At 36.1% G+C, this 27,531-nt stretch overlaps 1 protein-coding gene across 1 annotated transcript in view; it reads left to right on the plus strand.

The window, feature by feature from the left end:
* BIRC6 (baculoviral IAP repeat containing 6) overlaps positions 1 to 27,531 on the plus strand; it is a gene marked incomplete at both ends in the record, with an annotated part of 67,674 nt that overhangs the window by 8,661 nt on the left and 31,482 nt on the right. Inside the window, 21 exons of the mRNA XM_009579389.1 lie at positions 1 to 306; positions 748 to 847; positions 1,320 to 1,534; positions 1,721 to 1,929; positions 2,240 to 2,586; positions 3,559 to 3,778; positions 4,717 to 4,850; positions 7,394 to 7,531; positions 8,275 to 8,402; positions 9,011 to 9,142; positions 11,113 to 11,328; positions 11,434 to 11,617; positions 12,009 to 12,164; positions 12,513 to 12,646; positions 14,286 to 14,439; positions 15,211 to 15,327; positions 16,311 to 16,465; positions 17,684 to 17,810; positions 18,681 to 18,791; positions 25,264 to 25,397; positions 26,417 to 26,544. The exon at positions 1 to 306 is cut by the window's left edge and continues 9 nt beyond it. Of these exons, the coding sequence (XP_009577684.1) occupies positions 1 to 306; positions 748 to 847; positions 1,320 to 1,534; positions 1,721 to 1,929; positions 2,240 to 2,586; positions 3,559 to 3,778; positions 4,717 to 4,850; positions 7,394 to 7,531; positions 8,275 to 8,402; positions 9,011 to 9,142; positions 11,113 to 11,328; positions 11,434 to 11,617; positions 12,009 to 12,164; positions 12,513 to 12,646; positions 14,286 to 14,439; positions 15,211 to 15,327; positions 16,311 to 16,465; positions 17,684 to 17,810; positions 18,681 to 18,791; positions 25,264 to 25,397; positions 26,417 to 26,544 (3,545 nt within the window). The remainder of the gene's footprint in view (positions 307 to 747; positions 848 to 1,319; positions 1,535 to 1,720; positions 1,930 to 2,239; positions 2,587 to 3,558; positions 3,779 to 4,716; positions 4,851 to 7,393; positions 7,532 to 8,274; positions 8,403 to 9,010; positions 9,143 to 11,112; positions 11,329 to 11,433; positions 11,618 to 12,008; positions 12,165 to 12,512; positions 12,647 to 14,285; positions 14,440 to 15,210; positions 15,328 to 16,310; positions 16,466 to 17,683; positions 17,811 to 18,680; positions 18,792 to 25,263; positions 25,398 to 26,416; positions 26,545 to 27,531) is intronic.

Raw genomic sequence — 27,531 nt, forward strand, 5'->3', positions numbered from 1 at the left:
CTGGAAGCAAAACTGCATCAGACAACAGCAGCGGCAGCAGCAGCAGCATCAGCAGTTGGTCCTGTTCACAACTCTGTGCCTTCTAATCCAGTAGCAGCCCCAGGGTTCTTCATTCATCCTTCAGATGTCATTCCACCCACACCAAAAACAACTCCTCTATTCATGACTCCACCTTTGACTCCACCTAATGAGGCAGTTTCTGCTGTTATTAATGCAGAGCTTGCTCAGCTTTTCCCTGGTTCAGTCATTGATCCCCCAACAGTTAACCTTGCAGCACATAACAAAAACACAAGCAAGTCTAGAACGGTAATTATTTTTGTTTGTTTTTCTTATAGAAACAAGATGCTGTATACCTTATCAGGATCTAATTTGTACTTGAGTGCTAGTAAATACCTGTTTATTTGGATGAGATGTGAAAACTATATCACTAAATTTAGACCATATGAAAAGGAAGACTTATGAAAGCAAGACAGAGTTGTTATAGTACCTCAAATGGTTTCCTTTAGTTGGAGCTAGCTTAACTATATAAGAAGTTATTAATCCTTTGAACTTAGTAGTTAATATATTTTGATGGTCCATGCTCAAATCTAAATGTAGTGAGGTGTTGTCAAAATTGTACATCTTTAAATCACAGGAGGCTTTCTTACAGTCTTTTGTAAAGAACAGCTTATTATAAATGCATAGGTTTTAATGACTTAATTTTACTGATTATTATTCTTCATAATTTTACTGATTATTATTCCTCAGAATCCACTTGGATCCGGTCTTGCTCTTGCAATATCTCACGCTTCACATTTTCTTCAACCTCCACCTCATCAGTCAATTATTATAGAGCGAATGCACTCAGGTAAAACCAGAATTCCTAATAATAATTTTGACACATTTTCTTATAAGAAGTGGAATATTTTCCAGGTTCCTAAGTAAGTTGCTTAGCTGCAGTCTCACTTGGCTTTCCAAATAAAAGATATTTCTCAGTTTGCATTTCTGTTGTATCTGGAAGTTTAAGACACAGCATTCAGTGATGTTTATCAAGTCAAAAAACTCTGGGGGCTGGGGGAATATGTTGGGTCCCTGGACAGAGCACCTGTTCTGAAATAATGCATAAAAAGCATAACAACTTTAATTAAGTTGAAGCCAAAATTTTCTTTTCAAAGGGTGCAAGCTGCAGTGAGAGATTCTGAGATTGTGCAGCTATTTTTAACCTCAAATATACACCTTTTGAACAATATACAAACAACGGCTTTATTGTTTCAGAAGTAATGTCTCTTTGCTGGTTAGCACGCACTGGTATTTTAGGCAATCCTGTGTTTTTCCCCTAGGAGCAAGAAGATTCGTGACTTTAGATTTTGGAAGGCCTATATTGCTGACAGATGTATTGATTCCCACTTGCGGAGATTTGGCTTCTTTGTCAATTGACATCTGGACTTTAGGAGAAGAAGTGGATGGAAGGCGGCTGGTAGTGGCTACTGACATTAGCACACATTCACTTATTTTACATGACTTGCTGCCACCCCCAGTTTGCAGGTTTATGAAGGTAAGAGGAGATAGACTGCATACTCTATCTTTTAAACTCTTAATCTTTGTTAGTATGTGAACTTTCTCTTAAGTTCTCTTCAGACCAAACTTTAGTTGGCTATAAATTTTTTATGAATTTTTGACTTGGTGTTTATTTTGCCTATTTTGATACAATGTGTTACAGTATAGTTGCATTCTCTTTCAGATCACTGTTATTGGTCGATATGGTAGCACAAATGCCAGAGCAAAAATCCCATTGGGGTTTTATTATGGCCATACCTATATCTTACCCTTTGAAAATGAGCTGAAACTAATGCACGATCCCCTCAGAGGAGAAGGTGAAGCTGCAAATCAGCCAGAAATTGACCAACATTTGGCAATGATGGTTGCATTGCAAGAAGACATACAATGCAGGTTAGAAGAGAATAATATGTGAACTTACTAGTTATTTTAACTTAAAACACTGGGATATCATAATGTTATAGATTTTTGTTTTTCTTCTCATGATACTCTTCAGACCAAAGAAAACTCTGCCTTTGTTGTAGAGTTGTTACAGTGAATATCTTTATAGCAGTAACAAAGACTACATTGTATTTTTTTTTCAATATCTGTTTTAACAGTGCATTAAAAATGGACCAGAAGTTGTCTTCTGGCAGAGTGACTGTGAAATGTATTGCAGTTTGCTAATGTCTATTGAATTGTGTATTGGAATGTTTCCCTTTAGGTACAATTTGGCCTGTCATCGGTTAGAAATCCTTCTGCAGAGTATTGACCTGCCACCACTCAATAGTGCTAACAATGCCCAGTACTTTTTACGAAAGCCAGACAAGGCTGTAGAAGAAGATAGCAGAGTATTTTCTGCTTACCAGGACTGCATTCAGCTACAGCTTCAGCTCAACTTGGCTCACCATGCTGTTCAGAGGCTCAAAGTAGCTTTAGGTGCAAGCAGGAAAACACTGAAAGAGCAATCTGATCCAAAAGAGTTGATTCAGATGTCGTCCACAGAACAGTTGCGCACCATCATTAGATACTTACTGGATACTTTGCTTAGTTTGCTTCATTCTTCCAATGGTTAGTATTTTTTGAGGTTTTGATATTTTTGTCATGTTAATAGAAACAATTTGCAAGTGTTTCTATTTCTTGATCTGTACTTACACACTATAAAGCTTTTAAAACTATGTTCAGATATGTTTTACTATGGTTTTAGTAGCTGGTAGCATACAGTGCAAAGTTTCACCAGTGGCACCAAGCTGACCTAACCATTTCCTGCTCCCAAAAAGGATAGGAGAGGGTGTCGAGGTCCTTCTCCCTTTTCTGTAGTCCTGGCTGCATATTCCTTTGTTCAGATAGTCATCTGATCCTTCTGTGGGCTGATTCGGTTTGCTGAAGTAACAAAAGACTGCCCAGGCAGAGTACTTATGTTGTTTTCATACGTAGAGTCAGCTTGTGGAAGAATCTCTGAGCATCAAAGCCTGTGCAACACTGGGCATGGATTAGGCAGTTAGAAGCGGGGAGGGGAAGCAGAAATTGCTTCTGTGTGGGGGGGGGGAAAGTCATAAACCCAGTACCTCTACACAGTTCGTGATTTTGAATATCCAGTAAGGATTTTTAATTCCTAAAGTTTGCCATTGAAAGAGTTCTTGGAGAATGGAAATTGAAAAGTATGAGTAGGAGTTGTGGTTTTTTCAAAAAAAAAAAAAAAAAAAAAAGGGCAGAACATTGTTCTTTTGATACATAGGTGTGTCTGTCTTACAATTTTCTGTGCCAGTTTGTTCTTAAGCATAATGATGATTTGGTTTTTGCTTTGTGTAGATTCCATGGGGTTATTTGCACTGACATGAAATTGATTTGGTTTTGACCAAATGGCCTGGTCTTTATGGGTTACCTGCAAATTACCATCTCCCCATGTGTTCTCTTCTTCTTCCCCCCTGTGCCAATTAGTCTAATCATAGTAGTTTTTAAAACTTCCTGGAAACTTTTTCCTCCTATGTTTTCAAGCCATTGTCTCCTTAAACATAGTTGCTTGTTCTCTTTTCTTAAAAGGGCACTCTGTTCCTGTGGTTCTGCAAAGTACTTTTCATGCTCAAGCTTGTGAAGAATTATTTAAACACCTATGTATCAGTGGAACCCCAAAGATACGGTTGCATACTGGCCTTCTGCTCGTTCAGCTCTGTGGAGGAGAAAGATGGTGGGGTCAGTTTCTCTCAAACGTACTGCAGGAATTATACAATTCGGAGCAACTTCTCATATTCCCACAAGACAGGTAAGGTATAAGTCTATATTTGATATATTATCTGTGGATGACTTGAATAATTCCATTGTTCCTAATTTAACATTGGAATTGACAAAATATGACTGAAGGATACTTATCCATCTATTCCATTGATTTAAGAAATAGTCCCAAAAAAGCACTGCAAATGATAAATGTCTGATTGCAGTTATTCATTGCACCTATTTGGTGCTTGCACCACAGTAAGTTTCTATTTTTCCTTACTTGGAGATCTTCGCATACCTAGCAGGATTGCTCCCCAGTGTCAAAAAGTGCCTTCTCCTTTATCAGGCTTAAATGCACCCTCATCATAGAGCTGCTCTTCTAATGCATTTGGAAGTAGGATTGAGACTGGAAAGCACACTATTACCATTTAATACAAAAGATTTCTCTGAGATAAGAGCAAACAAGCGTAGAGTTGAGCATTGAATGTTAGATGTGTTGATTATTTCAGATTATCAGTTGAGGTTTTTAATATTCTAAACATTAGCATTTGATTTTAATCAAACATATTTGCTGTTCTGTGGCTTTCTGCCTTCTTTGGACAACAACATTTATATTTTCGTAATTTTTTAAGATGAATTAATTCAAAGATATAAGAATACATGGATTTAATTCTCTATCCCTGCTATTCACTCTATCATATGTAATAGGAAATAAAACGGATGAGATCTTGTACCAGATCTATGAAGTGGAATGCTCTGCTGACCCCTTGAGGGTGAAAGAGAAAATGTTCACCCTAAAATACTGCATTATCCTTACAATAGAATGTGAAATCCAGTTCACTTGCTGGGCCACAGTACTGCTTTCTGTAGCAATCTGCTTGTGTCTCAGATGAAAGCCTAGGGGAATATTGTTCTGTAAGGGGTGCTTCAGAATATTACTGGATCTGAAAAAGAAATAAATCTTAAATATGTAAATTTTATTTTTAGGGTCTTCATGTTGCTTTCTTGCATTGGCCAAAGATCGCTTAGCAACAGTGGTGTTTTAGAAAGTTTACTTAATCTCCTGGATAACCTGCTGTCACCACTGCAACCTCATTTACCTGTGCACAGAAGAACTGAAGGTAGCCCTCTAATTTGGGAAACTATATTTTCATATTCATTATAAGCTAGAAAATTGAGAGACTACACAATTTTTTGTGTATTAAAAGAAGAAATTGCTTGTTTACTATATTTCCAAAACACAATTGTCTTTTAAAATGTGCTGAAACTTCTTGTTCTTGTTCTAAAAGAGATTCCTCGTCCCACCCACCCCACCCCCCCCATTAAAACCTGAGCAAAATCTATTTGGTTGCTTTTAATTCAGCTAGGAAGCTTTGAAGTTTTAACAAAGTGGGGGGAACGTCTAATGTGTAGACAGCTCTAGTGATGCTAGTGAATGACTTTGGAATTTAGCATTTTGGAAAGAAGTGCCCCTTTTTGCTCATGAGATCCTTTCTAAGTTTCAAGCTTTTGAGGTAAAACGCGGTTATGAAGACAAGTTAGTTAGGTGTATCTGCATGGTTTCTGCAAACTACATGGGGTTTTTTTTGTAATCACAAGGAATTTACAATTTTTTGGCCCTAAAAAAATTACTGAAATTATATTCTCCAAACTTGATTTTCTTGGAGTGTTTTCTTAACTACCCTAAGTTTGAAGAAAATGCGTGCTTTTGAAAACATCAAACTCTAGGCTACTTCATTTCTTACGTACATGTAGCAGAGTATTGTTAGAAGATATGTTGTTTAAAATTCGTAGTGTTGTGAAGTTGATAAATGCCAGCTGAGACTCTGTCCTTACTTTTTACCTTGTCTCCTGATGTAAACAAGCCTACAGCTGGTGTCAGAAGCAGTCCTATTGCTTCCCATTGGTCTACCGTGTACTTTCTCTATCGTGGCCATATCCTGCTGTAGTCTCTAACTAGTTTGAGGCAAACGCAAGCTTACGTCTCCTCTACCTCTGTTTGCACTCTCCCCACAGCTGCCAATTCCTTTCATAGCTCTTGCCTTACTAGTTGTCCTCACGGAGGACTTTAGGAAGCAGAAGTAACTGATACTTCAGAGCTTTATTTGCTGGTCTTCCAGCTTCCTTCCTCCTGGACAGTACAGGTGAGTACTAGGGCATTATTATGTGTGGTGGAAGCATCAGGTATGGCAGAAGAAATTCCTATTTGAGAACTATCACACATAACCAAGGGTCAAAGGGGTGAAAACTTACTGAGGAAAAAGTCAGAAAACAAAGCACAATCAGAGCAAGAGGTGAAAGTTGTGGGTAGAGAGAAGTTGTAAACTTTGAGGCAGAGGGGGAAAAAAAGGAATAAGCAAAAGACACTTGGAAGGAGGGAGAGAAGCTGAATTTTTTTATTTTTTTAAGAGATAAAAGGAAGAGAAATGCATTTGTTTAAACAGAAGTATGAAGAGGTATATACTTCACTCTGCAGCAGCCTCCTTTCTTTTTATTCTGCCAACCAAAAAGGTGTGTAGCAGTCACCAGTGCTACCCATTTCGATTCTTGCGATTTAGTCTGCAGTTCCTGTTCAGGTCCTGTTATGGGGAGGCCTTCTGTTCCTCTGCCTGCTTGGGGTGGGCTGCTTTCTGCCAGTGTGGACAGGAAACTGGAGTTAATAGTCAGAGCCTGCATCCTATTGCTTGGGCTGCCAGCAGCTACATGTGATTTTGGACGAGTCATTTCTGTGCCTTAGTTTCCTTGTTTGGTCTGGAATTAATAACAGTTTGAGTTAATTAAAGCTTTTTTGAGGTCAGTGCATGAAAAGCGTAATGTAGTTAAATGTGGCTCAGCACAGTGCACAGATACGAAAATGTGCTGTAACCTCTAGTACTAATGACTTTGCTGTATTGATATTATGTAAAAGTATGCCATTTGTATAATGACTGTGATTAAGTGGTCATAAATTGTAGATTTCTGGTCTTTATTGAGCACTCATGAGTTCACTTTAGAACTGTTCATTTAGATTTGCTCATGCACACAAGGATTTTTCTTGCATGATGTGTAAGATATGTTTTTTCTCACACATTTGATGTGTGAGACTGAAATAGGCAATAGCCAGTCATTAGTGCCGCCAGCATGGTTCATCTAGTCTGAACTCAGTCTTGGTTTTCCTGCATCTTATTCAAATGGCTACGTGAAAATATACCAGCAAAGGAGTAAAAATGAAGGTATTTGGGTGCACGGTTATAACTGTCTTGTTGGAGCCCTGGTTGATGGAGGAATTTCACACTATGGAATTTGAGACATCTAGTTAATGCAAGCAGCTGTCATTCTGCACTTGGTATTTAGGAAATTTAGACATACACTTTTTGACTTTTTTTTTTAAAAATGCTGCTTAATTTTTAGCTTTAACAATAGAGGTGAAGCTTTTGACTTCTGACTTCATCAGACTGAGAGAACTGTGACATTTTCTCTTGCACCTGAGTTCTACACTGAATGTTTGATTTCTTCCCTCGGTTATGAGTGCTCAGACTCTTATCCTCAGTTTGAAAAAAAAGGAAGTGGAATCTTTGTGGCCTAGTGAAATGTGTGCCATCTAATGCTTTTTATGATTTCTTTAAAACTAGTTTGTTATCGCTTCAAAACTTTGTTAAGGCACTCAAATCTATTTATTTTGAAGGAGTTTTAGACATTCCCATGATCAGCTGGGTTGTAATGCTGGTGTCCAGGCTACTGGATTACGTAGCTACTGTTGAAGATGAAGCAGCTACAGCCAAAAAACCTCTGAATGGAAAAGAGAGGGAACGATTTTTGACAGGTATGTAGCACTTATTATCGAAACTTACTTCTATGGGTATTGGCTTGGAAGCTGTTCAAATACTTAAAATGTATTTTCAATTCACTTGAAAAATGAGGTTTTAAAAACAGTTGTTGTGATCATTTTATTTTCACTGTTGTCTGCTTCTTTACGTCCCCTTCTCCTTAGAAATATGACCTCTTTCATTTTTTTAAGTGAAAAATACAGGATTGATTTTAGTTTGTAGAATGTTTGTATATTATCCTGTGACTCCAGGACCTGGCAATTGAGAGTACACCATGTTGAGACAGTTTGTATTGTGAGAAAGGGCAACAGTATGACTTCATAACTGCTTTGGTATTTGTAACCAGTATTTTTAAATGCATTTTTTGTCGATTTATTTTTATTATTATTTAGGTGGATTAGCTATGGTTTTCTTTGAACATCTTTTCTAAAAATGAAAACTGTAAAGCTTTTGTGTTATGAAAGCTGTTCAGGTATTTTTAGTTAGGACAGTCTTGCTTACCTCCTTATACATTTTAAAAATAATGAAAACAAGATGGTACCACTGCATTTTAAAATTACACAGAAATATTACCATCAGTGGTGATAGTTGCATAACAGTAAGAGTTAGATTTTGCTTGTTTCTTTAGTATTTAGTGTATGGAGATGCTAACCATTGCTGCAATGTAAATGCTTTTCTCTGGAGTTAAGTGAGGTTTAATAAGATGGATTAATATCTCCTTTTTTTCTATTTCCATTAGGAAACCAGTGGAGTTTTATAAATAATAGCCTTCACACTCAGAGTCTGAGCAGATCTACTAAAGGCAACAGTAGCCTAGATAGACTGTATTCCCGAAAGATCAGAAAACAGCTTGTGCATCATAAACAGGTGACTTCCAGCATGGTAGTGGCTATTTTCACAGGAGTATATCTCATTTATAGTACATCTCATTTCTTGAAAGAACAGCTTTGGCCTTGGGACTCATTCAGCCTTGCTTTTGCATAGGTCTGGTTCTGTAGCTAAAGGCTGCCTAACTTCTTTGACATTCGTCTCAAACTGTGGGGCATGGGATCTGCTGGAAGAACAGATGTTGGAGTGTACTGTGTTGCGCTCTGTGGCCCATATTGGGCAATAAATATAATTTACTTTCTAGATAAATCTGGGTACACGTGAGTGCAAGCACCTAAGATGTGATTTAAAAGTTGGTAATTCTTAAGACACAAAATTTTCATTTCTAAATGCAACCATGCAGGTTTTATGGCCCTGGGCATGTATGTCTTGAGCTCCTTTAAAAATACTGTTTCTTCTTAAACTTCATCTGTTCTGGGTCTGCTATTAGCCCCTTATGGTGTCTTAGTTAATTGTATATAAACTGTATTTTAAAAGAGCAAGTTACAGTTTGAACTGAAGATTCATTACTATCATATGAACATACTGATCCTTTTAACATCTTATTGCTTAAATTTTCATTTTTTCCTATTAACATTTTCTTTTAGCAACTTAACTTATTAAAAGCAAAACAGAAGGCTTTGGTGGAACAGATGGAAAAAGAGAAAATACAAAGCAACAAAGGATCATCATACAAACTTTTAGTAGAACAGGCAAAACTAAAGCAGGCTACTTCAAAGGTATGATGCTCTGAAACTGTAACTGACTTCTTGTCCTTTGTGTGAAAAAACCTGTTCCTGCAAAGTCATTTTTGTCCTACATTGACCTTATTTTAAAAAGTTGTTTCATCATGGCTGCGATCAAGTATATTCTGATGCTGAAAACAGCAGCCATCTGGAAATTTCTTGCACTGTGAAAAATAGTTTATCCTTCTATGGGGGTTTTTTAGGTAGTCATGGCCAAAATAACTAATAATCTTGTAGCTTTGGGAATGCCAGTCATATCTTTAAACTTCGGATAACATACACCAATAGAAATGTAAAATAATATTTTATACGGCTAACCTTTATGCTTAATACTCTTCTGGATGCTCTCCTGGTTGAGTTACCAGAAAATAATCATGCCAATGACTGTCTCCCCGAACGAATAAATACGGCTTTTGGGAATGTTTTCTGAGCTTTCTCAGAAGCTTCTTAGCTTCCTAAAAGTACTTATCACCTAAGTTGTGGCATCTTGCAGTAAGCCCCACATACGGAGAGTGGATGTGGTAGTTAAACACTTATTTTGATTACGAGAGGAGGTGCTGAAACTTAGGGATTTCTGGAAATGGCAACATGGACTTTGCAGGGAACACAAAAAAATTTGTAAATCTTTCTAGCTACCAAACTTAGATATCTCTCTAAATATTTACTCTCTAGTTCCAGAAGACAACTGTCTGTTAGGATGACTGAAAGTAGGCCTGTGGAAAGAGATTATAGAATGTTGGACCTTAAAGGCAATCTAAAGGGAAATCTTACAACAACTTCCAGTAATTATGAAAAAAAAAAAAAAAAAAACCCAAAATTTAAACAGCAGCATAAAAATAAAGCCCTAAGTTTTCACTAACTCTGCTTGTCATGAGCTGTTCTTTCCTGCACTATCTTCTGCTTTATTCCAGCAGGTTATATCGGGGGGCTACTCTACTGGTGACCCCCTTTACACATCTTTAAATGAGTCACTGGCTGAAATATGCTGTCCAGCTATTTAAGTTTCACTTTATAGCAGCCATGTTGCATCAAAAAGCATGGTGAAATAAAGAGTTTTCCCCTTGCAGTATCTTAACATCTAGTTATGGTATTACTGTACACCTGATAGTTGCATTTCATGCAGTTTTTACTACTTTGCCTACTAATCATTTTCAGTTATGACAAGCTGTGAGTAATGTAAAACATTGCATTTAGGAGAAAGCTGAAACCTTTGTGTTAGTAAATAGTTCTTTCTCTGGTCTACTTCAGTAGCTACTACTTAAGTGAGATTATAAGAGGTGTTTGTGTTATCTAATTTTAGACTGCTTGTGTAGCTGATGCAATGAACTGAGCTGCTAAATGTGTGCCCTTGGTGGATGGGAGGATTAGTGAAAGCACCTTCTTTCCTCCATTGAATTTCTAGACCCTCTGTCAAAAAGGTTGTAGTTTAGAGCCCTGATCAAGTGTCAGGCTAGTTCAATTTATGGTGGCTAACGGACACTTTGTACCCTGGAAGTATTAAGAGAGTTACAAATTATTGATGATTTATCTAATGTGAAGAACTGAGAAGTTAGCATTCTTGTAAGGGTAAATTTCCATATTAGCTATTTTTATATGCAGTTTGCTTCATAATAACCATAGCTTTATATGCAAGTGTGGAAATATGAAATAAACTTCTAAAATACATATTCTCAATATGTTTTATGTCAAACATAAAGGCTTAACTGGCATTTGTGTGGAACTGGATAATTTGGTTATGAGTCTGTCACCTGAGATAACATGCTGCCAAAACAAATTTCTGCCAATAAAGCCTTAATTCCATTCCAGATTCTCATATATTCTTAGACTCTCTTTCGCACCTCGCCCCCTTCCCCCCCGCCCCCGAGTTTTACAGTTACTGTTATTGCTGCCTCGGATTTTCATTGGGAAAAGATATAGAGGTTGGTTTTAAAATGTAACTGTTGTTTCAAATTTAATTTCTGCAGCATTTCAAGGACTTAATACGCTTACGTCGGACTGCAGAATGGCCTCGTTCTACTTTAGATACAGAAGTGTCAACAACAAAGGAAACTCCAGAATTTGAGCCACTTCCATTTACATTGGCACACGAACGTTGTATTTCTGTAGTGCAGAAGCTGGCACTCTTTCTCTTGTCCATGGACTTCACTTGTCATGCAGATTTACTGCTATTTGTTTGTAAGGTAAACAGAATATGGAACATCACTCCGTAGTTGCAATGAGACCACATTAAATTAGTTTTCTATTACTGCTTTTTGCTGGCTTGATGTATTTCTTTTTTTATATAGGTTCTTGCTAGAATTGCAAATGCTACAAGACCAACAATTCATTTATGTGAGATTGTAAATGAGACTCAGTTGGAAAGATTATTGCTGCTTCTCGTTGGAACTGACTTTAACAGAGGAGATATCTCTTGGGGAGGAGCATGGGCTCAGTATTCTCTGACTTGTATGCTGCAGGATATTCTAGCAGGTTTGTTTTAAGTTCATATTTTTCAGGATGTATGTGACACTTGAAACTTTCTTCCTTCAATGTTCTAGGGTTTTTTATTATTATGTTAGAATCTGCTGACACTATTAAGATAGTTAAAAAAAAAAAGTAATAAAATTGAGATTACTGTGTAAAAAATGCAATTTAAAATTGCAATTACAGTCAATCCTGAATTACTGACTTGTGCATTGAAAAGTTAATGTTTATATGACCCTGATCATTTGAAAATTATTCAGAACTCCTCCCCTTGAAGAAGTAGCACTTAGAGAATTTAGAGTTAGATGAAGAAAAACAGTTGGCCTAGACACTGAGATGTTAACTTGTAACTGGAATAAAGCTTGAAATGGAGTTGACTGCTTAATCTAATACGTAGGAGAGTTGTTGGCACCGATAGCAGCTGAAGCTATGGAAGAAAGTGCTTTGGGAGAAGATGCTGGAGCTTCGGCTGGGGATTCTGATGATTCTCTCCAGCAGTCCACAGTTCAGTTAGTGGAAACAATAGATGAGCCTTTGACACATGACATCACAGGTAAATTATGACATGATCTTTAAGTATATATGTATACTGAAAAAAATAAATTAACTTTTGCTGTTACTCATCTATCAAAATATCAGTAAAAGATTTTTGGTGATAGAATAATTAGTTTCTGAAAATATAGGCAGAATATGAGCAATTCTTCAACTTAGTTTTACATCTGATCAGTAAAAAATGATTATTTTTCCGTTTATTTAAAAAAGGCAACTTGATTACATTCATTAACTTTTTCCACTAAGAGCTGTAATATTAAAAGCCTTAAAATTATCCATTAAGTGTATGATATATCCATGTTTTATAATTTATACTTGGTAATATTAATACTCTCTTAATCATTCAAAGGTGCTCCACCTCTGTCATCTTTGGAAAAAGATAAGGACATTGACCTTGAATTACTGCAAGACTTGATGGAAGTTGATATTGATCCTTTGGATATTGATTTGGAAAAAGATCCCCTTGCAGCCAAAGTCTTCAAGGTATGACACACCTGAGTTTTCAGGATAACCTTTACATGTGAAATAGTAAATCTTTTCTCTCTTACACTTCTTCATTAGTGGTATTTGATGTCTTAGACCTGTTTTTAACTTTTTATAAAGGTGTAATGTAGAATGACAGGAAAGAATGTGAAGATTGTGTTCACGTCTCAGATGTATTCATATCTCAGTTGACCAAAAAATATTTTGCTTTTGCATGAAGATATCTGTATAAACAAGAGGTTCTGAGTTTGCTCATACTTTAGCATGTGTTAAAGACAACAAAAGCATAATATAGAAGAAAAATAAGATCTAGTCTTGTCCTTTTTTACTGAGAATAGAGTGCCATTTGCTTCTGCGATTGATCTTAAGAATTAATACTGCTAGTATTGTGTTTAAAAAAAAAAAAAGTCAGCGGTAGCTAGTGCTCAGACCAGCTCCAGACTGTGAAGAGAAGCAACTAACTTCAAAATTTATTTCACTGTGGAACAAGAAAATTGTTAAATGCTTTCATACTTAAAATGGAAGCCTAACATATCAGAGGTAGTAAAATTACATTTAGATGTAATAATATTGTCAAGGTATAGTAAAAAACAAAAATATTTTGGTTGTAAAGAAACACAACTGTTCATAATAAAATGTTGAGTCTCTTTTCTCTGTCTGTAAGGATGATGCTCTCATTTGGAGTTTTCCCAGTTCTCTCACTATTGACTTAAATCTTCAGCCTCATTTAAATTAACCTGAATTATCTTTCTCACCAGTTGCTCAGACAACACCAAATTTTCTTTTTTTTCAATATTCCCTCATATGTCCTTCCACTGATTACCTATCATGTAAAGGTTTTTTCTTTAAATAATTCCACTTACTGCTTAATTTTTGTGTTACTGATGTTTCCCTCCTCTTTTATTCTCCTATCATTTCATGTGGCAGTACTCCTTAGTCCACTTCATCCACAGGTACCTTTATGACCTTATTGCCTGATTGGATGTCCTCTACAAAGCAGCCAGAAAAACACTTCTTCATTCTTAATCCTTCTTAAGATTTGCTTCTGTATCTGTAAAATGGCAGTTGATACTGGATCTTGCCATTAAAAAGACAGGCATACACAAATTGCCTTCATACAGTCTTACATTACTATTTTTTTTTCTTGTGATCCATATGCTCTCTTAGTGTCTTAAATTATGACACTTGAGTAGAGATGATTCAACTCTTTCTTTTACAGAGCCTGGTACAAATAATCCCTGGGCCTCACTGAGGCTTCAAGGTACTTTAATAGTACAGTTAATAATATGGTATTCTGTCTTGATAAATAACTTCTCAAAATATTGATGTGATACTCCAGTTCAAAATTTACTATATGGTACAAATGTGTGAGTAAAAACTGAGGATAACATTTTCAAATGGGCTTCTTGAATCTTTGAGGCAACTAACTACATTGCTGGATTTTGACAATCACTAAGGATTCAGTAGCTTATACTGCAATAAAAATTGAAACAAAATTTTCTAAAGCTATTGGATCCAATCTTCTGGTTTTAATTTTTTGTAACTTCAACGTTTATTGTTAGTCATTACAAATTTTATTCTTGTACTTGGGCAGTCTAAAGAGCTGCTGATTTTTTTCTTGTTTTGTTTGTTTTTTAAGCCTATAAGCAGCACCTGGTATGATTACTGGGGTGCTGATTATGGCACCTACAATTACAATCCTTACATTGGAGGCGTTGGAATTCCCGTTGCAAAACCACCAGTAACTACAGAGAAAAATGGATCACAAACTGTGAGCGTATCAGTCTCTCAAGGTAAGCAATGAACTAAAGTTCTGTTCAGGGTCTCTTTTCTGTGGTACTGTATTTGACGCTTTTGCATATCAAATTATGTTAACTATCTCTACTTGCATTAAGTGGAAAGAATTAGATTTTCTATACGCCACAATTTTTCTGTGGTAACTGAGAAACTATTATGTGAAGTTTATATTTAAAACAGCCTAACATAGCAGAAAATCTTATTTTCTAACGTTTTTGAACACACACTTATAGGCAGTTTTAAATCATTCCTGTTTTCTCCAGAAATTTTGGAAGCTCTTTTCTAGTTGGCTGATATATTGGATAGTTGGCTGTACTTTAAGGAGCAAGGTGGCACACTTGTTTAGTTGGGAGGAGTACTACTGAACTGGGGTGATAGATCTTTCCCCTGACACCCTGGGGAAAAACAGCTTTTTGGTTGTTGTTTGAGAGCTATTACCTTAGGAAAAACAGGCTTAAACATATACAGATTTAGTCGCGTGTGATATTGAAGTGACTGTGAAAAGAAATATATGTGTTTCACAGAAATTTAGTATTTTATTAATTATCTATTTCACGTCTGTAAGAATCTTATGTTCAGTTCGGAGTACAAGTTTCTACGTTCTGCTTCCATCATATATAAAAGTGAATATTCCTGTTAGTGATACTGAGGTTTTTTTCAGTTTAATGTGTACTGTATGTCTATATTGCTTGCACAGGAAGTTAGAGTAACTAATTATATATGTCTTTGATATAATTCAGTTTTACCCTGTCTGTTGCCTTGTTTAGCTTTAGATGCACGTCTAGAAGTTGGACTTGAACAGCAGGCTGAGCTGATGCTGAAAATGATGTCCACCCTGGAGGCTGATTCCATTCTACAAGCATTAACAAACACATCTCCTACATGTAACTACATATTGTCAAATCATTCTTTTCACATAATGACCATGGTGCTTTGAAATTTGTACTAATTTTTTCTGCAGTCACTTAGCAGCTTAGAAAAAGTTACATTTCGCTTGAATTCTCTTGTTAGGCCAAGCCTTAGAGATACTTCTTTATTCAGATTTTTGAATTATGTGCATGCATATATTTAAGATATTTTGTGAAACTAGTCAAATACGCAGGATTTCTTTTACAGTGCATTATACTGCAATGGAGGAATTGTTTTCATTTCCCGATCTAGGTGTAAGTGAACATTAAGTTTCCTGTTTTTGTGAAGCTTCATTCTTGCATTCGTTGTGAAATTTCAGCAGTTTGAAAGCTGCTTTGCACTTGACAGTTTCACCTATTCAGTGATGAAAGTGAAAATACTTGAATACAATTTTGAACTCAGCTGTTCAGTAAGCTTTATGTTATAAAAACACTCATGATGCCGATTTACTTTCAAACGTATTTTCAGTGAGTTGCACTGCCCATCTTCTTAAGATGTGCTTCTTTGTAGCTCTGCAGGTACCTTAATATGCATGTAGTCGTTAGTTGAATATCTGATGATGGAGCAGGTGTAGTGACATCCTCAGCCTTTATTCTCTGGAAGTTTATTATTGACTGCAATGGTTTTACCATAATGCATGAAAGAGATGTTGCAATTGTTTGTCTTACCATTGTGTTATCAGGACACTCCTATAATATGTGTTTAGCAAGGACTGTGAAAATGTATTTGTGTGGACTCACTTTTCAAACAGTTTTTGTGAAGATGGAGATGTCTGATATTCAAGTATGCCTTTCACAGTATGGTAGTCAGTAGTCCAACTCAGCTGAACACTACATTGAAAATTATAAAATAAGTATCTTTCCCTTAAGTATAAAATGCAAGGAAATAAATATGAAATTACTTTTAGCAACTTTTACAAAATAATTCATTGGGACATGGTACTTCTTTTATTTTTTAGTAACCCAGTCTCCTAGCGGAACAGATGATTCATTGCTAAGAGGATTACATGCTGCTAACCAAAATGCCCAGTTGATTGTACAGTTGTCATCTATACCTATGCTGAGTGCATGCTTCAACAAACTCTTTTCCATGCTACAAGTCCACCATGTTCAGGTATAGAATTATGAACTTTGAAATGTTTTGATAGTATTTCTCTCTAAATTTGAAAGTTGTTTTCCTATACTTCTTACTACTTAGGATGGAAGTAACCTGTTATGTTATGTGCTGTATTGCTTATGAAGCTGTCATGGACAATAGTACCAATAATGTAATAGACAAGCTGCTGAAAGCTTTTATCAAATAGGACATTTCTTGTTACAGTGAAAAAGTGGGTATGCATTTTCATATTTAAAAACAAGTTCATAGGTTCACTGAAAAATAATTGTTAGCTTATTAATGAAGAGTGTCACTAAGCGTGCAGTCTCCATCTGTAGAGGTTTGCAAAACCCAGCTGGATAAACCCCCGAGCAACCCAGTCTGACATCTTCTTTGGCCCTTTTTTGAGCAGAAGATTGGATTGGATAACCTCCAGAGGTCCCTTCCGACCTGAATTATCCAATGATCCTAAATGTTAAAATCAAAACTGTGCTTTTTGAAAAGTCATTGGTTTAGTAATGCTTTTCTTGATACATACAAAGGAATGCCATGTGTGCTGTATACGAGTGATTAGGTGCCTGCCTGCCTGTTTATATTTTAATTGGATGGCTGACTGCATCCCTCAATTGTTCTTTAAATATCTCATCCAAAATACAGTTTCTGGTGTAAAGGACCTTGATGCTTCCCCAGAATATCTAAATAGTTATTTTCCTCAAGGGAGTTACTCAGAGTGAGCATCAATGTCTCTCTGATAGTAGAGGAGGTTTCCCAGTAATTAAATTGGTCTTTTGAATATTTTCGGTTGACTGGTAAACATCACTTGACTATATTGAGACATTCCAAAAGCTTAAATGCAAACCAGTGTTACAAGTGTAAGGTTGTGACACAGACATTTCTGAGCAGTGTGTAAAGCTGCTTTTTTTTAACATAAGTTTGAAGAAACTTCTTAAGAGAAACTTAACTGTATTTAGAAAAAATCAATTACAAAACCATAGCAGAAGCATTTGCTAGTGATGCTGAATTTGCCTTGAATATTATGGTTATCAGAATCTTAAATGCAGTAAAGGAGAGAGAGAGTGAGTGAGTGAGAGAGAGTGTGTGTGTTATCAGTGAAACAGTAGCACCTGAGAATGTAGGTAAGACTTTTAAAATCAAAACAAATAACCTTTTATGCACTGGAGTTCTGGAAAAACACTTGCATTTGGTCTGATAGTGGGTTTTTTCCCTTTTTTTCAGCTTGAATCCCTTTTACAGTTATGGCTCACATTAAGCCTGAATTCCAGCTCCTCTGGAAGTAAAGATAGTGGCGCTGACATTTTTCTGTATAACGCTAACCGAATACCTGTCATTTCCTTGAACCAAGGTAAAATACATTAAATATGGGAAATTGTTTTTCTGGAAGTGTAAGATAAGATTATTTTTTTTAAGTACTTAATTATTGCTAATAAACAAAAAGTATTACAATAAGTATTCTTGATAAGATCAGTGTTGGGATAATTTCTGTGTTCTTACTAAAGAGCTCTTGGGCTCATTATCTTCTTAACATGAAAAATGTACAGGTAGTATGTAACTGAGAGATGATTCCTTGAATTTGCATAATCTCCTCAGCAATTAAATTGTAAAATTTGTGGTTCTTAACTCATCATTACTCCCAAGAGGACTTTTTAAAATACACTTCTTAGTCTAAGGTGAACTGTGCACGTGTATGTACTTCTCTGACAAATTTCTTCTCCTTGTATACCATCCTATGATTTCTTTATTATCAAAGGGGTTGGCGGAGGGAGGAAGCCCTATTATGTTTTGGCATCAGACTACTCATCTAGTACAGACATGTCGAATGATTTTTTTTTTTCTATAATATGTTATATTGTATAGTTTAGAAAATCTGTGGTATCTTGTGATAGTCCAAAACATTAATGCCTGCTATAATGCACCTGTTATGCTGACTTCCATGAGAGCATTTTGAAACCAGTTTCTTTGCATCGTGTTCTCTGAGATGCCAGGGTCTGGGCATTGTAGAAAGTTTTGTGGGCCAGTTCCTGTGAAGTGTTGGTGAGGCTTCTTTTCCTAATTTCCTGGAACAATAGTTGTCAGAACGAAGTAAAGACAACAAACAATAATATTAATGATAATATTAGTAACAATAATAAATATAGCACCTTACAGTAAAAATAAGAAAATTATAGTTATACCCTGAAGATTAAAGCTTGGAAAAACATATTTTTCTTAACAGCTTCAGTATCTAGCTTCCTGTCAGTTCTGGCATGGTATCCTAATACCTTACTCCGGACATGGTGCCTTGTGCTTCATAGCCTAACTCTCATGACAAATATGCAGCTTAATGGTAAGTTTTGTTCTTTTTTTTTTTTATGTTGTCTGTTTTAGTGACGTAATGTTGATTCCCATCTGAAAGACTACCAGAACTTTCCTTTTGTCATATAAATACTTTTGTTGGTTCTCCATAACTTCAGGCTTTTCAAGAGTGGGCTCCTTGAATTGCTTGTACCATGGGAAACTGAAACCCTAGTGGTAAAAGAAAATGGCATTGTAAGTAGGTTGGCAGTGTTTTCTAAAAATGAATTTTAGAACTAGCTAATGTTCCTTGGGAAGAGGTAGCAGAGTGGAAAGATTAAGGTGCTATGAGAGAGATTCATGCTTTTCTTATGCAGTAGGAATATTTTCATAAATATGCAGGCACTAGTCATTGCTTATGTTAAGCTATCTGAAAATAAGCCCCCTATTAAAAAAGAAATCCAGCCCTTCCATTTCATTTCATTGCCCTATGCACACCAGATTATCTCACATTCTGTATGTTGCTCCATAACACGCTAGAAATAATCTCCCTTTGTGAATGAGATTTTGCCACAAGACTGGTAGAAATTAAAGGATGTAATTTTTAAATGAAGAAATTAAGCTTCTAAATGGCTCATAGGACAGGGCAGCTGTCGTGAGGTATGCTTTGGTGGCCCCGTCCTCAAGGCAAAAGAAGATATCAAATAGTAAGAACTTGGAGACTGGAATCTTTTAGAACGTACATTTTAGACCAAGTCAGAGCTCTTTTAAATTCTGTTTTCACTCCAAGCATATGACTAAAGACAGTAATTACAGAAGAAAGAAACCCAGAGCCACTTGAAGATCACACTTCTATGAAGCGATTTGCCATCCTGTGATGACACAGATATTCTCTAGTTTTCCTCAAAGATTCCTTATGAATCTTTTTTTCATATATGCCATTTCATATCACTGTCTTTGGGATGCACTTTTTTCTTCAGGTTTTCACTTTCTCTCCCTTTTCTGTGATGTTATTTAGAGATCAGTCTCGCAAAAATCTGCTGAAATTTTTGCTATTAGGTGAAGCAGTAGAGCTGTGAATAAACTAATGGAAGAGACTTAATCGATATTCACAAACTGAGACCTCCATCTTATTCTTGGTATTTGAGAATAGAACATGGCCTGACTTGTAGGATAACAGTGCCTGCAGTTAACACCAATGTGTATTTTCAACACTCCAATTTGTAACTGTAGACTAGCAATTTCCAAAAGTTATGCTGTGTGTACCACTGAGACCATACGTGAATCTTTTCCAAGTGGTATGGGGCTCAGTGTTTGTGCTCTGACACCGACAGACAGGCAGCTGTCTGTTTGAAGGAGTTTCTTGGGCAACTGCCTGAGATCAGTAAGTGACAACGTGAATGAAAAGCTGCTCAGAAGCAACTACTATGTCTCATCGCAGGTGCACTTCAGCATATGAATGTGGCTGTGGATTTTTGTGTATATACGATTGTGAGCCCAAGGTTGGGGTTGAGTTGGAAAGGGTTGGAGATGCAAGCTTGCTGGAGGGTAAAGAAAAAGGGTTGAAAGTGTCCCTTTATACATGTGTGTGGATTAACACAGATAAATATCCCTTAACTGCTCCTTTTCCCATAGTCACTGATAGAACCAGGAGCTAAATAAGTTTAAGCACCCATCAAATAGCTTCTGTGCCAGGATTCCTCCACAGCTAATAATTCAAGATAATATTCTGTCTCAGTGGCACTCAATTGTCACATTTAAGAAGTGAAATAATCTCTGTTCAATTCTTGACAATTGAAGGTGAGATCCATCAGAGCACTTCTCCAATCAATAGTTTTGGTTTCTGTGTGCTTTAGTTCAGAACTGGGACTAATAATAGTCTCTTGAGCCATTACAGACAGTGTCTTACAGGAGTTTTCATCAACTTAGAATTTTCAAGATCATGCTTTCCAGAAGAGATAGGGGTTTGGTTTTTTTTTAAAATACATACAGCCAATAGAGAGCGAACAGTTTAAAGAGAAGTTGTTCCTGAGACTGGTGAAATGTAAGTGATATGTCACCTTTCTCTGGAGTCAAGTTTCTCTTGTATCCTCTTTAATTCTGTAATGTTTTAAGCTATAAAGTACAAATTGTTCATGTATCTTCACTGTATTGACAGCTTATGATTAGGGTCATGATTAGGGTCATTCTTTTTTTTTTTTTTTTTTTTTCTTCCAAACCTCTAAGATGTCAGTTACAGTTCATTGGGAATAATTTAGGTTAGTCTTGCTAGATATGCATGGCTGTAAAATTAGGTTCTTTCTCCTTTTAATACCCAAAATACAACAAGCCCCCAAATGTGTTCATTTGCAGAATATCTTCACTGATGAAAAAACCATCACCACCACCACCAAAAATATTTTATTCAGATGATTTCAGGTATAATAAACCTCTTTAGATGCAATAAGCCTTTTAAATAAGCAAGAAGGCATCTCTTCTTGACATAATCCTTATTAGATAATCATATTTGCTGTTTCAGAAACTGAAAAACAACTTAGAGGTGTAGCCATTCATAGGTGATTCACTAAACTCTTTTTGCAGGTGAGCATTTTAGCACTGAGAAAATCCCACTATCGCCATTTTTCTAAACCATTGGATCTCAAAGCCTTCTCAGAGAACCTCCGTCTTAAGTTTGCTTTATTTAGCTGAAATTCATTATTTCCATTTGATGCATGTGTTCGCATGCAGCCATTCTGTTTTCCCCAGTCTTTCATTTAAAGTGAAGAAAGGAAAGGAAACAAAAGGGGGAAAAAAAAAAAGGGGGGGGGGGTGTAAGGCAGTGCTTTTTCATATTCTTCCATCCATTCTAGATAAGGGTCTTGCCTTATTTGCATTTTACAGGTAGTCTCTTTGAACCCACTTCTGACTTCTGAACTATTATACTCTGAAGATTACAGTTTTGGTCACCATTTCTTCAAGAGATCAATGAATTAGAAGATCTTGTCATGAGAAATGAGGTGGTTCTAGAGATCTCATCTTGATGTTATTTTCAAAGGTGTTTCTGTGTTATTTTTCCAAAATGCCAGATCTCTCCAGTAGTAATCAAGTCTTTTTAGTTGGATTTTTTTTCCCCATCTGAGTATAGGGCAGATTCCTTTTGGGAACTGTCCTATGTTGGGATTTTATGAGCAACCACTGTTCTAGAGCAGGTCAGTTCAGGGTCAGAAAATCGTATTTCATTATGTGCTGATAAGTGTCTTCAGAATGAGAGCTCAGGCTGTGTAACTTCTGTGCTTCAGAAACTCTTATCTGAGGAGTGCAATATATTTTTCAGGGATAAACCCAATACCCCCAGCCATTTATTTTCAGAACAAAGACCTTAATTGATTACAAGACCCAGGGACAAATTTTGCAAGGATGGTGTTTAAAATCAGTATTTGATGGGTGACATCTAGAACCATTTAATGCCATGTAAAGGCAGGTGGGTAGAAGCAAATCTACAGTGACACCTGGCTAAGAAAAATTTCTCAGAGCTACAGTTGCTCTAAAGTAAACAACTGTCATCTGTCAAATCATTCTCGTAGTGCATTTACTCCTCTGTTGCTTTAGCAAGAACTATTTGTGCTCTCCTCACATGCCCTTTTGCTTATCTGTTATTGTTGTCACCAGAAATACTGTTTGAGAGCAGTATTTTAAGCATAAACACTACCTGACAGAGCAGATAATGTAGATGCATCTTGAAATCTGAGTTAGAATGTCAAACAAAACATGTCGGACTATAAATATAACGTAGAAAAAAAAGTGGGTTTTTATATTGCAGTGATATTTTCAGCTATTAAATAGAAAGTAGAAAAATAAAATAACATAGGAAGTAATGGAGATGTGTTTATTCAGTTATTGCATCAACCGTATCATGAAACAGTAGAAAAACTATGGAGCCTTCTAATCCTGGAAGGAAATGAGCTGAGGGTTAGCATGTGGACTTGGCTACTGCTTGTCAAAAGGAGGCAGGCTGGGACTGTCAATTCCAGTGAAGTTCTAATGTAGCATCTGCTTGTATTAAGATGTAAAGTCTTCACAAGTAGCCAGATTTAATTAAGTAGTTACAGTACAGACCTAACAAGTGAAGGTGAACACAGCAGGAAAAGGCTGGAGTTTTTAAAATAACGTTACCTTCAAAGAAACACGAAGTGAACAAACTAAATGACTGCAGCTACACCCCAAATGTGCCCTGTTCAGAAAAATGCAAGCATACATATTCTAAAAGGTGTAGTTTCAATGAAGAATTTGTTTTGGTTTGTTTTCTTTTTTAAAAAAGAAGAACATTGAATAGCAGTATTGCTTGTCACGCTGATCATTGTAGACTTCATAGGTGATTCAAGGTCTCTGAAGAAAATGAAATACCTTCTGTTTATGAAGGTACCATTCAGGAATGCAGGAAAGCACAAAAGTATGTCCCTTTTTCAAATAAAAATAATAACATTTTGGGAGCTTTGTACGCTTATTTTTAAATTAATTTGGATACTCAGTACTTTTGGACAAACTCAAGTGACATCTAGCTCAAAACTGAAGTCATACACAAAGTTTGAATGATGCAGTTACATTAAAACAATGAAAAGTTACAGAAAAGTATGAAAATCAGAATAACCACAGATTAACTTCTCATTTTGATTAGTTATGTCAGCTACAGTTGAACGTAATTTTAGTGATAGTGATTTGTCTTATATTTCAAAATAGTTTATAAGTGGAACTTTTTTCAAAAAAAAAAAAAAGGCAGTAATATAACAGGTCTAAGTATACATGCAAGAGCTATGAGCTTAGCAAGTTAGTGTCCGTAGTGATCTGAGTGTCATTTTCATTTTTAATTTGTATCATGATATACTAAGAAACACCCCCCAAAAACAACCAACCAAAAAAAAAAACCCACCAGCAACCTACATACTTAGTTTTCTTAGAGGGAAGATCAATGTATTGCATGTTTTACTCAAGTGAATGTTCAGAGGTGCAGGTTCAGCAGGGCAAAATAGACTTTATCAGCTCACCCAGACTGGTGTTTCCAAGGCACATCCTGCAGTGGAAGGCTTCTCTGTTGTTCTGAAATGCTCAGTTTTTCTTTCAGAGAACCTGTGAAATTGTGTGTGTACTTCTTACAGACTTGTCCCCCACCCAGACAAGACCTAGTCTTTTAATCTTTTGCGCTGTCAAATGTAAACTAGAGCAGGCTTACTGTCTACAATACAATGGAACTGGAATGCTGTGGGATGCTTTCCTGCTCTTATTCAACTCCAGCTATTGCCATTCCATCAGTCATAGCCATACAGACTTGTTCCACTACTAATGTTGATAAATCAAAGCAAAATTGTTTCTATAGTTGTACAAGAAATACTTTCGGCGTTAAGTTTTCTGCATTCACCTAAAGCAAGAAAACTGTTTATGGTTTGAGAATAAAATGGCATTTGATAAGGGGACGACTTACTGTGAATTATCTTCTCCTTCCATCTTCCACTAAGGATTTGTTCTCATAGTAGCAAGTGTCTTTCCAATGCTATTTTTATTTCATTGTTCTGAAAGCTTTTCAACTGAGATGGAAGCAGTCAGGGTTTAATTCTGTTTTTGACGGAGACGTTTCCCTCCTGGTTGGGATCTTTAAGGAAAGTTTAACTTTCCTTAGTCCAAGGAAATTATTGTGAATGATGAAGACTGATAAACAGAATGACCAGTAAGTAGTTCAGGATTTGGTTATTTTAACAGCCTCCCTAATAAAGAATCTTATCTTGGGATGCGAAGGGATGCCAGCCAAACTCTTATACCAGAGCATCATTTCCTCTTGATTTCATCTTTTATATGTGATGAGATAATCTGAAAGAGATCACATCTTCAGCATGTAATAACCTGTAACTTTATTTAGATAGGTATAATATTATAAGAATACTTATTTTTATTCAGTAGATAGCTATGCTTTTTTGAAGTTGTGTTTTGAATTGATTCAGTATACAACTACTGAATGTGTAAGACTTCATGTTTAATAAAGTTCATTTGTTTGATCGTTGAAGAGTGTATTTTAATTCCACTTCTGGTCCTCAAAGTTCTTACCTGTTAAGCTCCTACAGTTTTAGTCAATGATGAGAAGTCACCAAATGCACCACGGACAAAAATATCTTCATTATTTACAGGATAATAGAACATGTGGTCTCTGTCTGACAAACTAACAAACGCACTTAAGCCTTATTAAAGTATTGGACTAGCAAAGAGAAACAAATCAAAGTGTCTGTATATATTGCTTCTACAAAATGCAGCTCTACTTTCAGGAATATTGCCTTAGCAAGCTTGGAACACTGATGGAACAGTTTTGGGGGTTTATATCTGTACTTAATGGAAAACTCTACACTCAAAATTGTAGTCCTGAGTAAGCAGCTTTTGGTAGCTGATTTTGCTGAGAATATTTACACATAATGAAACAAGTATAAGGGATATGCAGTATAAATGTTTGATTTACAATTAATGCTCAAGATTACAGATTTAATTTTCATGTCTTTATTTTTAAGCTGGTCCAAGCAGTGCCATTGGAGTTCAGGAAAGTACTGCCCAATTGTTGGTGTCAGATCCAAATCTCATTCATGTGTTAGTGAAATTTCTTTCTGGCACTAATCCTCATGGAACAAATCAACACAGTCCACAGGTAACTAGCAATTAAGAGAAAAACTCTTCATAATAGGATTTCAATACACTTGACATGAATATGTGTTATTCATAATGTATTATATCTTTGGCTTGTTTCTTTTTTTGGTTATAGTCGTAGTTGGTTCTGATGAGCAACCATAGGGAAGTTCATGTTGGTGATATACTCTCAGTGATTGTACATTTTTACAACTATCTGGAAACTTGCCACAGGGAGAGAATGCCATTCGATATGTCAGTGAATGTGTTCTATGTTAGGATTTCTTAGTTGCATGCATGAAAAAAGTAATAGAGTTCAGTTAGTTTCCTGAAATCTTACTGGGTTGGGATAAAAATGCCAATGTAGATTAAGTTTAAATATCTAATAATTCCAGAATTAAAAATTATGCTTTTATTTTCTGCCTGTTTTCTGAACTTATGGTGTTTACTGTTTCTCCTAATTTCAACTAATGTTTTTTTGCTTTTTGCTGTTTCTGAAACATCTGTGAATACTGACAAAAAAAAGCCCAAGTTAACTTAATTGTATGTAATATTTGACAGGAGTCTCAGAAACACTTAGTTTAGGAGACAGAAAACACCTGGTATTTCCAGTATTTTCCAGAAAATTTTCCTGAAAGTACATAGTATTTCCCAGAACTTAAACATTGCACAGTGCCATTAATTTAAAGCACTTATATGTAAATGTGTAGTTTGTGAAAAAACATTCAGATTAGCACAGAAATGTATTCTGTGTGAAGCGTAGTTTGCATTGCTGAAAAGATAAAGTCTCAGGCTGCAAAACAAGTCTTAGGCAAAGAACTGAATTATTTGCTTTTTACTCATGGTTAATAATAGAAAAACACATAATATAAATTGATACGGAGTAGTTCTTTTGTGAAAACCCTGTAAAATTTTTCAGAAAGCAAGTTAAGCTACATCATACTTTCCTGTTCTTAGAAAATGTTCTTATTAGATAGAATTTAATGTTCTTGAAGACATTTCCATTTTATATAATACTTATTAAAATGCCTTTCCCTCTAGGTTGGGCCAACAGCGACGCAAGCTATGCAAGAATTTCTTACTCGATTACAAGTGCACCTTTCTTCAACTTGTCCTCAGATGTTCAGTGAATTTTTATTGAAATTAATACATATACTTTCAACAGAAAGGTAAATCTTAACTATTTTTTTCCTTTCATATCCTCTTTGTCTTTAAAATCTGTGTGAGTATGAATCACAACTGACATGTGTACGTCCTGCCTTGTCATACTGTCAGGTTATAAATAGACGAGATCTTTGTTCTTGCTGCAGCACTACCAGCAGGATCTGGGCTGCTTCTGGGATGTGGAAAAGTGTGACTGGAATCCCCACACAGCTCTCTGTGTGTCAGGGACAGTGAATAGAAGCAGTAAACCGTTGGTTGGACTGCCCCACTCTCCTTCTGGGGCCTATTGATGTCTTGTCTCCCCACTAATGTAGAGGAGTGCCGCTGGCCAGGGGAGAGATTAGAACTTATGGTTTGTGTTTTACAGCTCTGCTTCTTCAAGGCTAGGTCGATGAGCACAAGACTGTTGTGTATACAGCAGTACACCAGAAATGTAGCAGTTGTTTGGTCTGAAGTACATTAAGAATTATCGTTTATTTCTGGTATTGAAGTTCTGCTCATCCCCAGACAAAGGCTTTGTATAATTAGGGATAATCTTCCTCAGTTTCTGGCTTCCCAGTAGGTGGCACTTTGGTGTTATCTATTCTTTAATCATACAGAAAACAGTTTTGGCCTTCTCTAAGAGATTTTGCCTTAGTAATTTAAATTGGATGGGTGGTGTTTACCAGGTTACATTGATGATCAATCACTTATACAAGAAATGTCATAATACAATAAAATCATTAGTTCACAGTGAATCTTGGAATGCGTGTCTGCATGCCATAATTTATTTGAAATAAGCTGATGAGACCACTGAAAGGATAGTTCTTGAAATGTGTTAGATATTTTTTTTTTGAGACAAACCAAAGGTGGGACTGAAATGTCATAAAATGGAAGCAAAGCACCGGAAAATGGTTTGGATGGTTATTTCTAAAACCTCAGGTAACTATTGAAGTATACCATGTCTGATCAAAGCATAAGATGGATTGTGAAAAAAAGTAGTGTTTTTCTGT

Source organism: Fulmarus glacialis, unplaced genomic scaffold (genome assembly GCF_000690835.1).
Source record: "Fulmarus glacialis isolate BGI_N327 unplaced genomic scaffold, ASM69083v1 scaffold27116, whole genome shotgun sequence".
NCBI lineage: Eukaryota > Metazoa > Chordata > Aves > Procellariiformes > Procellariidae > Fulmarus > Fulmarus glacialis.